This window comes from Desmodus rotundus, chromosome 12 (assembly GCF_022682495.2).
Source record: "Desmodus rotundus isolate HL8 chromosome 12, HLdesRot8A.1, whole genome shotgun sequence".
Taxonomy (NCBI): Eukaryota; Metazoa; Chordata; class Mammalia; order Chiroptera; family Phyllostomidae; genus Desmodus; species Desmodus rotundus.
Genome location: NC_071398.1, coordinates 41851729 through 41865102, shown reverse-complemented (window position 1 = coordinate 41865102; position 13374 = coordinate 41851729). Strand labels below are relative to the sequence as shown.

The 13374-nt window shown below is 52.7% G+C and overlaps 1 protein-coding gene across 2 annotated transcripts; it reads right to left on the bottom strand.

Moving 5' to 3' along the window:
• Positions 1-689: 689 nt before the first annotated feature.
• LOC123480663 (uncharacterized) lies at positions 690-12981 on the bottom strand. Of its 2 annotated transcripts, none has more exons than XM_045202975.3 (9): positions 12846-12981; positions 11699-11800; positions 11305-11451; positions 9434-9577; positions 7644-7784; positions 6377-6508; positions 3906-4070; positions 3503-3649; positions 690-1529 (listed from the first exon to the last, which is right to left on the bottom strand). In XM_045202975.3, the coding sequence occupies exons 1-9, from the start codon at positions 12898-12900 to the stop codon at positions 1303-1305; spliced, it is 1260 nt and encodes a 419-aa protein (XP_045058910.2). In that variant the 5' UTR covers positions 12901-12981; the 3' UTR covers positions 690-1302. The 2 variants fall into 2 exon arrangements, with proteins under 2 accessions (XP_045058910.2, XP_045058911.2); XM_045202976.3 differs by having other exon boundaries at positions 3503-3646.
• Positions 12982-13374: the final 393 nt, after the last annotated feature.

The following is a 13374-nucleotide window of genomic DNA, read 5'->3' as shown; positions in this document are numbered from 1 at the left end:
GTGCATTTGCTCCACAGTATTAACTAGTCTTTGCCACTCGTCCCTCAGGCCTTTGCTTGCAGATCCCTCTGCCCCTGGAATGCCCCCAGCCTGGCCCCTGCCATCTGCAGGGCCCTGTCCCTCACCCCCTGCAGGTCTTCACTCAGATGTCACCTTCCTGAGGCCTCTTAACCCACCCCATGTAAAGTGCCCCCTGTCCCAGGGCTCCCCATTCCTCCCCCTCCATGGTTTCTCCAGGGCACTTACCACCATCTAGCGTATGTGATGTTTATTGTCTCTCTCCCCCACTGGACATAAATTCCTGAGAGCAGAGGGATTTTTACTACGTGCCCCCAGTGACTAGAACTGTGCTTGATCGACTGACGTGATCCACGAACATGTGTCAAATGCGTGCTGAGGGAACTGGTTCAGTTCTCTTAGTTGGACTATATCCATTGCTCGCAGCCGAGTGGTTCCCGGCCTTCAGCCTCCTGTGAGTGTCCCGCTTGACCTCTCTGCTCAGTCCTCCAGGCCCCACAAGAGCTCTAAGGTGACACTCACACCGGACTGAGCATTGGATCTCATGCCCACCCTGGCTCCCAAACACTGTCACCTGCAGGTCCCCTCGGGTCCCCAGAGGAGAGAGCAGACCACCTCAGGGCCCTGTATGAGGCCGTGAACACCAAGAAAAGAAACCCAAACCACTCAGCTTGTGCGATGCGATTCATTCAAACTTGGTGACAGCGGAGCCTGAGCCCAGACAGAAGGGGGGTGGGTGGTGGGGTGGAAGGGATGGCTGAGAAGCCTGGGGAGCGGGCGAATTTGGTCCTTAAGCCCCACCTTGGCTGCCCAGGACTTTGCTAGAGCCTGAAGAGGGAGACAGAAGGAGGGGGAGTTGTGTCCCAGTGTTCGGGAGAAAAGACACAGCCCTAGTCTGTGGCCGTAGCCTGGCGTTGGGGATGCCCAGCTTGACCGAAGGAGGCCTAGGCTTTGAGGCTCCCCATGTGGAGGAGAATATGTAATCATGGAGGGGTCTCTAGTCTGGGGAGGAAAAACAGCCTGGTCTGAGGGAGGAGGTGTGGCCTCGGGGAAGCTCTAGTGTTAGGGAAGAGGTATAGCCTTTGGGCCCGTGGGGTGATGAAGGGGTCCAGCCACAGGGAAGCCTTAGTCTGAGGGCGGAGGCTCACCCCTTCTTGACTCTTTCACCAGAACCTTCCAGGCCCCTGGAAATATCCTAGCAGAGGGGAGCCAGGGTGCCTTCTAGCCATGAGTGGAACCAGGGGGCGGGGGAGCTCCCGCGTGAGGGGGGCCAGGCGGGACTACTCATGAGAGGGCCGCCGTGACCAGCGCGGCCACCACCACCGGCAGGGTGAGGCGGAGGCCAGGTGCCGCTCCCGAGTCGATGAAGGCACGCACGCTGGAGCTGCACTTGAACTGGCCGGTCATCCGGTGGTTGAAGAGCGCCCAGAGCCCCTCTGTCCCGACTGGGGCGCTGCACAGGTCGCTGGATCCGCAGCCACGCACTCGTATGTCCCTGCCACCTGGGGAGACTGGGTGGGAACCGCTAGGTGAGGATGCGCGCAGGCTGGGTCACCTGCACAAGCGCACGCTCGTCCCTACCTGCACCTGCCCCGCCTCCCCGACCCCAGACTTTGGGTTTCTCTAAGAAAATTCCCCTGAAATTCTCTGCAGCCCCTCAGAGTGCCCGTTGCACAGGGTCAGAGCCTTGCTGAGGTTTTGGAAAAGAAAACTGTCACATCCAAAGGAAACACGGGCCCTGGCTGGTGTAGCTCAATGGACTGAGCTCGGGCCTGCTAACCTAACAGTCACGGTTTGATTCCCAGTCAGGGCATGTGCCTGGGTTGCGGGCCAGGCCCCCAGTAGGGGGCGTGTGAGAGGCAACCACGTATTAATGTTTCTGTCCCTCTCTTTCTCCCTCTCTTCCTCTCTCTAAAAATAAATCAATGAAATCTTAAAAAAATAAAGTATTTCCTCTTTTATTTGTCTTCGAACTTCTCCATAATACAAAAGTTAAAAAGAAATGGAAGCCGCACAGCACGGCCTGCCATTGTCTTATTTTGCCCTGAACTGAAATGTACTTCCTCAAAGAACCCTATTTGTGAGGCACCCCACACCCACCCTCAGGCCCTGCTACCCACATATGTCAATCACATACAGCTCCCCTGGTGCCCCCAGGAGCCCTCCCACAATCAACACAAGCACACCGAGCCACCCTGTCCAGGAAACACACACACGGTGCTCGCACACCCGAGTTCCTCCGCACACCCAGTCCCTGAGTGTTGCTGGTTGCAGGCCTGTCCACCGCATGCAAGCCTTCCCCGCCCGGCACAGTCGTGACCACTGCCGTGGAATTCCATCAGTTCCAAGAGGCACACCCTCCCTCCTCCCCACACACACATTTCAACATCTCTGAGTCAAACTGTCTTCCTGTCTCCCCCTCAGTATCGTCTGAAATTCACCACCGTGCCATATACCCACGCTTGCTGTGTTCTAGAATAATGCTGTTCAGTACAGCAGCCCCTGGCCTGCTCAGCACTGGGGATGGGGCTGGTCTGAACCGGGAGGTGCTGTGAGTGTCAAATCCCCACCAGATTTTAAGGGCTTAGTAGGAAAGACTGAATGTAAGAGTTAGCTCGTTATAATTTCTTATATCGGTTGCATGTTGACATGATAGCTGTTGGATATATTGGGTTAAAAATAAAATATATTACCAAATTAATTTCATCTGTTACTTTCTACTTTTTTAAAGATTATTTATTTATTTATAGAGAGTGGGGAAAGGAGACAGAAACAGAGGGAGAGAAAAACTGATGTGCGAAAGATACATCGATCGGTTGCCTCTCTCACACCCCAACTGGGAACCTGGCCCACAACCCAGGCGTGTGCCCTGACTGGGAGTCGAACTGGAGACCTTTAGATTCCCAGGCCGGCCCTCAATCCACTGAGCCACACCAGCCAGGGCCTGTTACTTTGTACTTTTTTAATGCGGCTACTAGAACAACTTAAATTATACACGTGGCTCCCGTATTTCTTTTGAAGAGCACTCACCTGGAAGTTGTGTGCGTTAGCTCCCTTCTCACAGCCGTCTTATGAGTTAGGGACTGGAATTATCCTGCCTTTGTCTCATTTTGCCCCGAACTGGAATATTCTCAGATGGGAAATTGAGCAGAGAGAGGCGAAGTCACCTGCCCACAGCCGCCCAGCTCATACGTGGTATAGATTTGGGATCTGACCCCAGGCAGCCTGACCCCAGACTCCAGTTATACCCTCTGCTCTCTCGCGTCCCTCATGAGCTCAGTTCGTCCTCACAAACCCCTGTGAGGTGCTTCCAGCACCCCCCTTCCCAGAAGATAAAAGTGAGGCTCAGTGAGACGCAGTCACTTACCTTGGGCACGCAGAGCAAAGGATAGAGGGGGACCCCAAACTTAGGCATGCCTTACTCAAAGTCAGGGTGCTCAGGCTCACTCACGCCCACATGTGCACACACATCCACACACATTACCTTCTTCAGACACTATGTCTAGCTGGACACACTCGGTCTCCCCTTGGGGACACTGCATGTACAAGGAGGAATTGCAGAAGCCCAGGTGGCTGTCCGCACACGTAGGACACAGGAACTTGCTGAGGGTGCGGGAGACCGGCAGAGCTGCTGTGTGAAGGAGGGTGACAGTCAGCCGGGGGGACTCGCAGGGCCTCTGAGGGCCCTCCACGTGCTCACGGGCTCTACCACAAGAGACTGACTGGAATGGGCTTTCCCGCCGGGCTGGGGTCCGGGTGCCTTAGGGCAGCCTGACGGGGGAGTGGGGGTTAAGTGAGGCCTTCTCCAACCCAGGACAAACTCTCTCCCCCAGTCACCCCGCCACCTCCTTAGCCACCCATGTGACTGCTTTCTGGTGGCAGCATACCAAGAAGAGTGGGCTTCTGGCAGTTGCCTTGGCAACAAGTGGTGTTGATCCAGAAGCCAAAGCTGTTGCTGTAGGTCAGGGAGGAGATGAGGCTGTCAGACTTGCAGTCCTTGGAGGCCACGCAGGAACCGTTTCTCCAGTCCATGGAGTTGCCTTCCGCTAGAGCTGGAGACATTTGGGGTCAGACTTGTGAGGAAGAGCAGTCACCAGCCACCACTTCACTGAGCCCCCCAAAGCCCTCCGGGTGTCATTACTGGCATTCACTCTGCCTGAATCATCCCTGATGCACTCAAAGCCTGCCATTGTGCACCAAGACGCATAGGTCAGGAAGCGTTCCTTCCCCTGCCTTCTCCCCTTAGGATTCCAATGAAGAGGCAGCTCTGCGCCTGCGACGTGTCCCCGGCCTGTCTCTGAGCATCTCAGGTCCTCGGCCAGAAACTTCTCTAGGACCCCAGAAATGCCCAGCCTGGTCCACGATCCTTACTATTCCTAGTTATACTATTTCCATGCATCTTGGAATTTATACCCAAGAAAATCTTGTTTGTAGCTCAACGCCTCTTGCCATTTACAGAAATGTGCTGTTTTTCCCTTCAAGAGGCAGATGCACAGGGGGCTCAGGGGACTCCCTGCCTGGAAAACTGTGGTAGATATCAAGACGGCCACACTCTGCCTCCCACCCCACACACTGTCTTTGCAACGAGACTTTACCACTCCAGCATCACAAGGCAGAATCTATTTCCTCGCCCCTTACATCTGAGCTGGCCTTGCCACTGGCTCTGGTCTATAGAATGTGGCAGAAATGACACTGCTGGTTCTGGGCTTAACTCTTAAGGAGCTACCGGTTTCCACTTCCGTCTTCTGGGGAGCCAGCCACTATACTGTAAGGAAGCTCGACTAGGCTGCAGCCTAATGAGAGACCAGATGGAGAGAGGACCCAGAAAGTGAGAGGCTGAATTGAACATCCCAGCCCCAGTCGAGTTCCTGGCTGGATGCAGCCACCTATGTGACCTTGGCCTTCAGTCTCTGGAGCAGAACAACTGCCCGGCTGAGCCCAGTCAAGCTGCAGGATGGTGGGAAATAAAAATCATTGTTTAAGGCCATGAGGTTTTTTTCAAATTGTGGTAAAAAAAAAAAAAAAAAAAAAACACGTTATAAAATTTACCATCTGCCCTGGCTGGTGTGACTCAGTGGGTTGAGTGCCTGCCTGTGCACCGAAGGGTCGCTGGTTGGATTCCCAGTCAGGGCACACGCCTGAGTTTCGGGCCAGGTCCCCAGTAGGGGTCCACGAGAGGCAACCACACCTTGATGTTTCTCCCTTTCTTTCTCCCCCTTCCCCTCTCTCTAAAAATAAATCAATAAAATCTTTCTTAAAAATTTACTATCTTATTTTTAAGTGAAGTTCAGTAGTGTTAAGTATATTAACATGGTTGTGAAACAGATCTCTAGAAAATTTTTTACCTTCATTTTTTTTATTGTTGTTCAAGTACAGTTGTCCCCATTTCCCCCCCCAATCCCCCCCACCCCAGCCATCCCCACCTCCCACCCCTGATCTCACCCCCTCTTGGTTTTGTCCATGTGTCCTTTATACATGTTCCTGAAAACCCTTCCTCCTTTCCCCCCATTATTGTCCTCCCACCTCCCCTCAGGTTACTGTCAGTTTGTTCTTATTTTCAATGTCTGGTTATATTTTGCTTGCGTGTTTGTTTTGGTGATTAGGCTCCACTTAGAAGATCTCTAGAAAGTTTTCATTTTGCAAAACTAAAACTGTCTACCAATCAAACAACAATGCCCCCCTCCCCCACAGCATGCTACTTTCTTTTCCCATGGTTTTGACTATTTCACAAAGTGAAGTATCCTCGTAGAAGTGGAGTCAGACAGTATTTGTCCTTTTGTGGTGAAGTCATTACTTCTTTAAAAATTATTTTTCAATCACAGTTGGCATACAATATCATACTAGTTTCAGGGGTACGACAAAGTGATTAGACATTTAGATACCTTATGAAGTGATCACAGTGCTAAGTCTCATATCTGTCTGACACCATACACAGTTATTACAATACTATTGTCTGTATTTCCTACGTGTACTTTACATCCCCGTGACTATTTTAATAACTGGCAACATGTGCTTCTTAATCCCTTCACCTTTTTCACCCAGCCCCGCCCCTGCGTCCTGTTTGTCGACCACCAATTTGTTCTCTGTATCCCTGAGTTTGTTTCTGTTTGTTGAGCCTATGTAACGAGTTGACTTCTTATTCAGCAATAAATAGCTAAACAAAAGGGGCATCAGATTTTAAACTCACATCCTCCCCTGCCACCAGGCTCTGTCCCCCATGGCCAGGAAAAGGCTACTGTGATGGCAGTAAAAGCAGCAGATGGGGGCGGGGGGGTGGGGGGAGCGGGAACAGGGGCTCGCTGTGCCTCAGGCCCCGGTTCCACCTCCCCTAACCGATCCAGTCCCCAGGGACACTCACCCAGGATGCCCACCGTCTGAAGGCAGTGGTTCTTATCTGCCGGGCAGGAGAAAGGCTCACAGTGGGAGCTGTCAGAGCACCTGAAGCAGGTAGTGACCTTAGCCCTGGCATGGGTCAAAGTTTCATGGGGACCTGCAGGGAGAGAGAGACGGGCTGCTGGAGGACAGCCTGTGGGGGGGGGGGGGCGGTGCCTGAGTGTGTCTGTGCGTGTCTGTGTTTCCAGCAAGGCGTTGGGTGCTCGGATACGTTGTATGCCAGCGTACAGATGTGAATGGGGATGTTAGCGTGTTGCAGCGTGCTTGTGGGCATGTTGTGCTTTTGTATGTTTGTGCCTGTCTCTCCCCGGGTCTACATGTGTGGATCTGACAGCTGAGGTGTCCCTGCTTGGCTATGTTATGTGTCCGCGGGAACTGTATACGCCAAAATGCCACGGCCCTGGTTCCGGTTGTTGGTAATCCTGTTTTGCCCTTTTCCCTTTCCATATTGTAAAGTTTTGAGCCCCCAAGTCTACCTTTCTTTCATTAAGATAATTAACTTCATTCACTGTTTAGTTTTGAAACGAAAACTCCTAGCAGCGGGTAATCTGAGGAAGCGAAGGTGAGAAGGTCCCCTCTCTGCTGCAGGTTCATTAAGAACTTCTGCCTCACAGAACTGTCCCCACCAAAGCGTCCCCACCAAAGCGTCTCCTGAGTCCCTGGCATGGAAGGAACGCTGCGCTGCCCAGGTTTGGAAATTTCCTTTATCGCCTCTGAAACATCTGCAATTCTGTTCCGACGTCTCACTCAGAAAGCTGCTGCCCTGGTAAGCGCTATCTCAATTAGCATCTCTCTCTTCTGAAAGATAAACGTTATTGTCAGTGTTGTTTTTTAAGCCCAAAGGAGACCGTTGGCAAATCTGTCTTTCGCACAAGCAAGAAAGGGAGGAAAGGGAAGCTTTCTTACTGAAACCGAGTTTACACTCTCTAGGGTCACTTACGCAACAGGAGGTTCATGGTTAGAAATGCGTGCTCCCCTGTAGGTGTGTTTTGGGGCCCAGGATATAAATGTGAATGTTTGTGAATGTGTGGCTACATACCAATGGGATTTCCTGCTTCCGGGTGTGTCAGGTGGTGTGTGTGTGTGTGTGCATATATATGAGTTATTACACTCCCTGGGGCCATTATAGTAGGGGGAGAGGATGCCCTGGGAGCATGCAGGACTGGGAAGGACAAGCGGGATCCCAGGAGGGCAGGGAGGGTAGGGTCTCAGAGAGACAAAATTCAAAGCACCTGGCGGGTTGGGAGGAGCCTCGTCGTTGCATTCGGGTGGGCTTGTGAGATGAAATCCAGATGCCTCCGGGCCCAGGGGGGTGTTCACTGGCAGGTTGCACACGTCCGGTGTAGCACAGCCCTTCAGGATTTGTGGACCCACTGCAAGGACAGGGGGAAGCTTCAGGCGCGACACAAAGCCCGAGCGTCCCAGCTTGGTGTCTCTCTCTCTTTGTCCCTCTTGATAGTTCTGATGACTCGTTTTCAAATATGCCTGCTCACTTCTTACAACCTCTTGTTGCCTGCTCATTTTGGGGATTCTAACTCTATTCCTTCACGTATATCACCTACGGTTCTGTTCTGGAGCTGATAACTACAGTCGTTGGGCTCCGCGTGGGTCTGCACCTGTTGTTCCCCGCTCCTGCCATCGCTTGTGGTGGCTTGCTTCCCCGTGCATTTCAGGAGCTCACATTTGGTCGGTGTTGATCTGTGGAAGACCTGGTGGCTTGTCTATGGAGAGGACTTTCCTCGGTTTATACCGAGAGCCGGGAGGTGCTGCCAGCCTGGGGTCATCTCAGCCTCCTTCCAAGGGCCCTGGCTTATGTGGGAGTCTAAGGATCAGCGCCCCAACTACGCTGCCAACCTAAGAGCTCGGCACCCAAAGCAGGCTGTTCCCAGCATTTCCTCTCAGGGCCGCTGTGCCTTCCCATGTGTACTCACTGCTCTTGTTCTGATTTCTGTGAACGCTTTTCTTTGGTTTGGAGACCCTTGGAAATTTCCCTAACTTAATGTAAGCTCCCAAAGGCAGGGAGAAGGGTTTTTGTACAGCATCCGGGTCATCTGTAAGAAGCGGCATGCCAGGGAGGTGGGTAAGGGGAGCCATCCGCCCTGGGAGCAGGCTACAAGGAAGTGTTTTGTCTATGAAGTGTTCAAAAGCAATAATAAAGCAGGCTGAACATCGATCTGCTTGTTATTATCACTGTATACTGGCATTTCTAAACAATGGCAGTGACAAAACCCTCACCCCAGCCCCACTCCTGCCACTCCCACTCCCCCTCCCCGCCCTCCCAGGATGCCACTGTCTGTAGCAAGAAGACCCTTCAAAGGATCTAGTCCACCATGCTGTCAGGAGCAGAAGCCCAGGCCACTTCTCTCTGTCACTTTGTTGGCTTCATAGTTAGTGTGTCTTCTGGTCACTGTGATTTTATTCTAAGCCCTTTGTTCAAAAAGCCTCTGCTCCAACCATTTGCAAACACATAGTGGGAGGTTTAAAACATATCTGCAAATTCATCAAGAGGTGAGGGTCTACGCCTCCTCCTTTGAAACCACATCGGCCTTTGTGACTGTTTCAACCAGTAAAGCTTGGTAGAAGGGACACGGTGTGACTTCCAAGGCTGGGCTGGCAAAGACCATGCAGCTCCCACTTTGTTTGCTGGAATACTTGCTCTGGAAGCCCAAGCTCGCCAATGTGGGGAGACCACGCGCACAGGCCCTGAGTCCACATGCGTGACAGAGACGCTCAGCTGGCCCCCGGTTGCCCTCAGCCCTGCAGCTCCAGCCCCAGCCACCTTCCGACAGCAATGCATGAGAGAACCAGAACTGTCCAGCTGAGCCCTTAATGAACCCCCAACCCACAGAAACCGTGACTTAATCAAATGGTTGTTCTTGTTTTAGGTTGCCCCTGCGTTTACAAGTGATTTGTTAAATAGCCATAAATAACTAGAACGCCCATGCAAATGAACCTCAACACTTATTTGTGCCGGTGGGAGGGAGGCTCATCATGCAAATGACCTCCTGAAGGGAGCCCTTACCTCCATCCCATGTCCCTTTGAGGGTGACACACACGTTCTGGTCCCCGGTGCAGTCCATGACCGAGAGGGAGTTGCAAGGGGCTGGCTCCTTCCCAGAGCAGTAGTGACACTTCACCCCGTTGGGCGGGGCTTCGGGCCTTTGCTCTGGTGGGAGCGGGAACAGTCAGGGTGGGGTGGGGGCTGAGGAGCACCCGCTGTCAGCCCTCCTGCCCCCACCAGCCCTCTGTTCTTGCTGCCTCCACCCTCCACAATCCAAAACATTTTCCTCCAAAATGGGGCCAGCCCGGTCTCGGTCAGCTCCTACTGGCCCCTGAAGACTTATTTCCAGGAACAGCAAACAGAGCCGTGGGTGGGGCTGGCCCCACACTCTTCATTTGTCCTGAATAAACCTTTGTGCTGGATCCTATGAACGTTTCTTGAGCACCTACTGTGTACCAGGACCTTTTCTGGAGACACAACACTGACCGAATAAACAAAAGCCTTCCCCTAAAGACTTCAAACTCAAAAAGGGGTTAAAAAGTGATCCTCTTATTTTAGGTTTTACTATTTTGTGGTATTCTGCAAAAGAGTGGGATTGCGTCTTCCGGCTTCTCCGCCATCTGATTAATTTTCAGAGCTTTCTTGGAGATCTGAAACATTTCAGAGGAAGCTGTTCGAGCATATTTTCCCTGGGTCAGAACTAAGTTGCGAAGCATTTTAATGTGTGTTTATGTAGAAATATTGGCAAATACAGAGAAACAGACTAAAAAAAACCCCATAACTACGAACTGCGCTGGCTAATACGTGGCCAGTGCCCACGCGTGGCTATGGAGCACTTGAAACGTGGCTGGTTCCTCCCACGATGTGCTGTGGGCGTAAGGGACCCCCTCATTTTAGAGGCTTAGTTTGAAGAAAGAATGTAAACTCTCTCATTCAAAAAGTTATATCGATTGTACATGTGTTGAAATAATACTTTAGGTGCATTACATTAGATAAAATATATTATTAAAATTAATTTCACCTCTTTCTTTGTAACTTTTTAATGCAGCTACTTGAAAAGCTTTCATTACGCATATAGCTAACATTATATTTCTGTTGCACGGTACAGGCTCTCGCTCCTCTACCGAGAGAAAATCACTGGATTTGGAGGTAGTCCCTTTGGTCCTGCTTCACTCGTAGGAGTTTTGGTCAATGCAGTTTTAATCATAACTGACATTTCATATTCTAAATAGCATGCCTGCCTCTCAAGCTGGACCCGGCTGGTGTGTGTGTGTGTGTGTGTGTGTGTGTGTGTGTGTGTGTGTGTGTGTTGGTCGAAGTTCACAGTTTAGGAGGAAGGACACCCCAGTAATTTGAAAGGATGGCTAGTAGCCCCCGAGTGTGGCACTGTCTCAGGTCTCCCCATTGCAACCTCAGTCAAATGCAAATTCTTCCTTTGGAGAAATTACCGAGCCAGAAAGCGTAATTTTTACCGCCACTCGGGGTCAGGTCTACAGTGAGGCCAGTGAGGATCTGCTCACAGTCAAGGTTGGGCCAGTACACAGTCAGCCCGTGAGGGTGAGCGCTCCCTTCAGTCGTGCACCCTGGGTCCCTCGCTGGCCTTGCCCTACCTGGGCTGTGACCACCCGTAACATTGCTTGTTCTGCTTAACTCGCCTCAGGGGGGCCCCTCTCCTCAGCAGAAATAAGAATCAGAGGCTTCTCTCCAGTGACTCAATCATTGGTGAAGTGCCTACTACATTCCAGCTTTGTGATGGATGCATCCCTTGCAAAACTTACTTCACACCCATTTTCCAGATGAGAAAACCGAGGTTTTCCTTGCTCCAACTAGCCAGGCAGAGCTTAAAACTGAGGCCAGGCCCCCGCAACACCCCACCCGGCTGTGTGACACACCTGGCTGTGCAGCCCGGCTGCAGTTGCTGTCACAGCAGCTTGTGCTGACCCAGAGACTGAAGTGGGGGGCGTAGGTCAGGGAGTAGACACTTTCTCGGCATTTCTCAGGGGCCACACACGACCCGTTCTTGATGAGAATCCCGTTTTCTGGGGACAGAGGTTGAGGAGGAGAGATTAGAGGCCCCGAGCCCTCCTAGACCTCTGCCTTCTCTGTAGCAATACCCATAGGTCGACCCGGGACCACCCCTGCCCCCCACCCCAGCGGCATGGAGCTGAGCTATGAGGCAAAGTTCGGCCCCTCCAGCCCCAGGGGTGGCTCATCCATGCCTCTCTCCTCCGACCCCTGCCCACCCACTTCACCCAGCCTCTCTGCCCAGCCCTATCTGGTCCACACCCAGCTGCATCTGGCTGAACAAGCAGGAGTCCTGGGCGGAAGGACAAGTGATCTCTCTGCACTTTCCCAGCAGAGAGCAGGACGGACACGTCTTGGAGGTCCCTGTGGGGAGAGAGGAGTGATGAGACCCTGAGCTTTGAGAAGGAGAGAGAGGAAAAAGAACACACACACACACACACACACACACAGAGGATTCCAGAACAGGCCTGATGGCTGGTGCGGGGTGGGGGGCGGCGGGGAACTGTTGGGAGAAGATCAAGGAGCATTTTCCTGGAGGTGTGCGAAGGGCCTCTGGGTGGGTGCAGCAGTGTGGGCAAAGGTTTGGAGGTGGGAATGAGCGTCGCCAAGCTGGGGCTGTGGGCGGTCTCCACCTGACCCGCCAGTTCTCACTGGGGAGCTCTTTCCCCGAACAACAGCTCCCTTGCAAACCCAGGAAGGAGCAGGCTTGAGTGGAATTCCCCTTCTTAGGCTGGGCTGGGGGGAAACGCCTCGGTCCAGTCAGCCTTCTTCTTGACCTCCAGAGAGGCCCTGAGGCTCTCGCAAGACGCCCTACAGCTCTCGGAAGCACATTCTAAAGACCGCTGCCCTTCTTAGAGAAGAAAACACTGGAGCCAGATGGACAGAGCGGCCACCCAAGGTCACACAGGGAGATTCCGGCTGGGTTCCAGGCTGTTCAATTCCCAGCCTGGGCCAACAGTGGCAGATTTAGAACCAAAAAGGCAGCAAGGCGGGTAAGGTGAAGGAATAATAAACATTACTCCTGACTATCCATAAGAACTCCCCTACAGACAGGCCTAATAGGGCCTGATACTGTTCTAGGCCCTTAAAAAGTTCCTCAAACATATCGATTCAATGAACAACCCTCTGAGGGGGTCACTGTCACCCTCATTTCATAGAAGGGAAACGGGAGCGCAGAGAGGTTAAGCGGCTTGCCCAAGGTCACACAGCTAAGAAGCATCAGAGCCAGGATTTGAACCCAGCCAGCCTGGCTCCAGAACGATGCTATCCAACACTCCCTTCAGCTGCCTCTGGGAGACAAAAAGCAGAGGTGGAAGGAGCTGGGGCTCAGTCTCAAAAGCCCAACTGGCACCACCCATGGGATGGTGGGCTGGCGATCACTCCGAGGGACCCAGCGCAGTGCGCCTACCTGCTGAGGCGGCCAGTGCTCCCAGGAGCACCAGAGTAACGAGGAGCCGGGGCATGATCCAGGCCGGAGAGGAGGAAGCAGGATACGGGTGCCCTGGCCTTTTATTCAAGGTCCTTGGCTAGGGTGGCAGCCCGTGAGGAGGGAGAGCAAATAGGCTGGGGAGATATCAGCCCCACCCACCACCCTGGCCTACTGGGACATCTAGCGAGGGAGGGGGCTTAGGGAGCATGGAGATGGGGAAACTGAGTCCTATGAGGTGTGTGTGTGAAGTCCGGGCTACTCAGTGAAGCCAAAGAAGGAAGATGAACAACTGGCTGTTATTATTATTCCGATGATTATTATTCCGTTCCAGAGAGTCGGCAACTCACTGACTCCTTACAACAGTGTTAAGTGCTGTTATCGTTAACCCCAGCGGGGACACTGAAAACATTTGCCTGTCAGTCAGTATCGGCCAGGCCACGCGGCAGTAACAGCTCTGCCGGACTGCTAGCGAAGCATTCTGGTGGCCTCCACTCACCGGGAGGTTCTC

Coding starts and splice junctions, on each gene's coding strand:
- LOC123480663 (XM_045202975.3), bottom strand. CDS start 12,900: ATGCCCCGGCTCCTCGTTACTCTGGTGCTCCTGGGAGCACTGGCCGCC. Junction 11,801..12,845: donor AGCACTGGCCGCCTCAGCAG/GTAGGCGCACTG, acceptor CTCTCCCCACAG/GGACCTCCAAGACGTGTCCG. Junction 6,509..7,643: donor GGCTCCTCCCAACCCGCCAG/GTGCTTTGAATT, acceptor CTCTCCCTGCAG/GTCCCCATGAAACTTTGACC.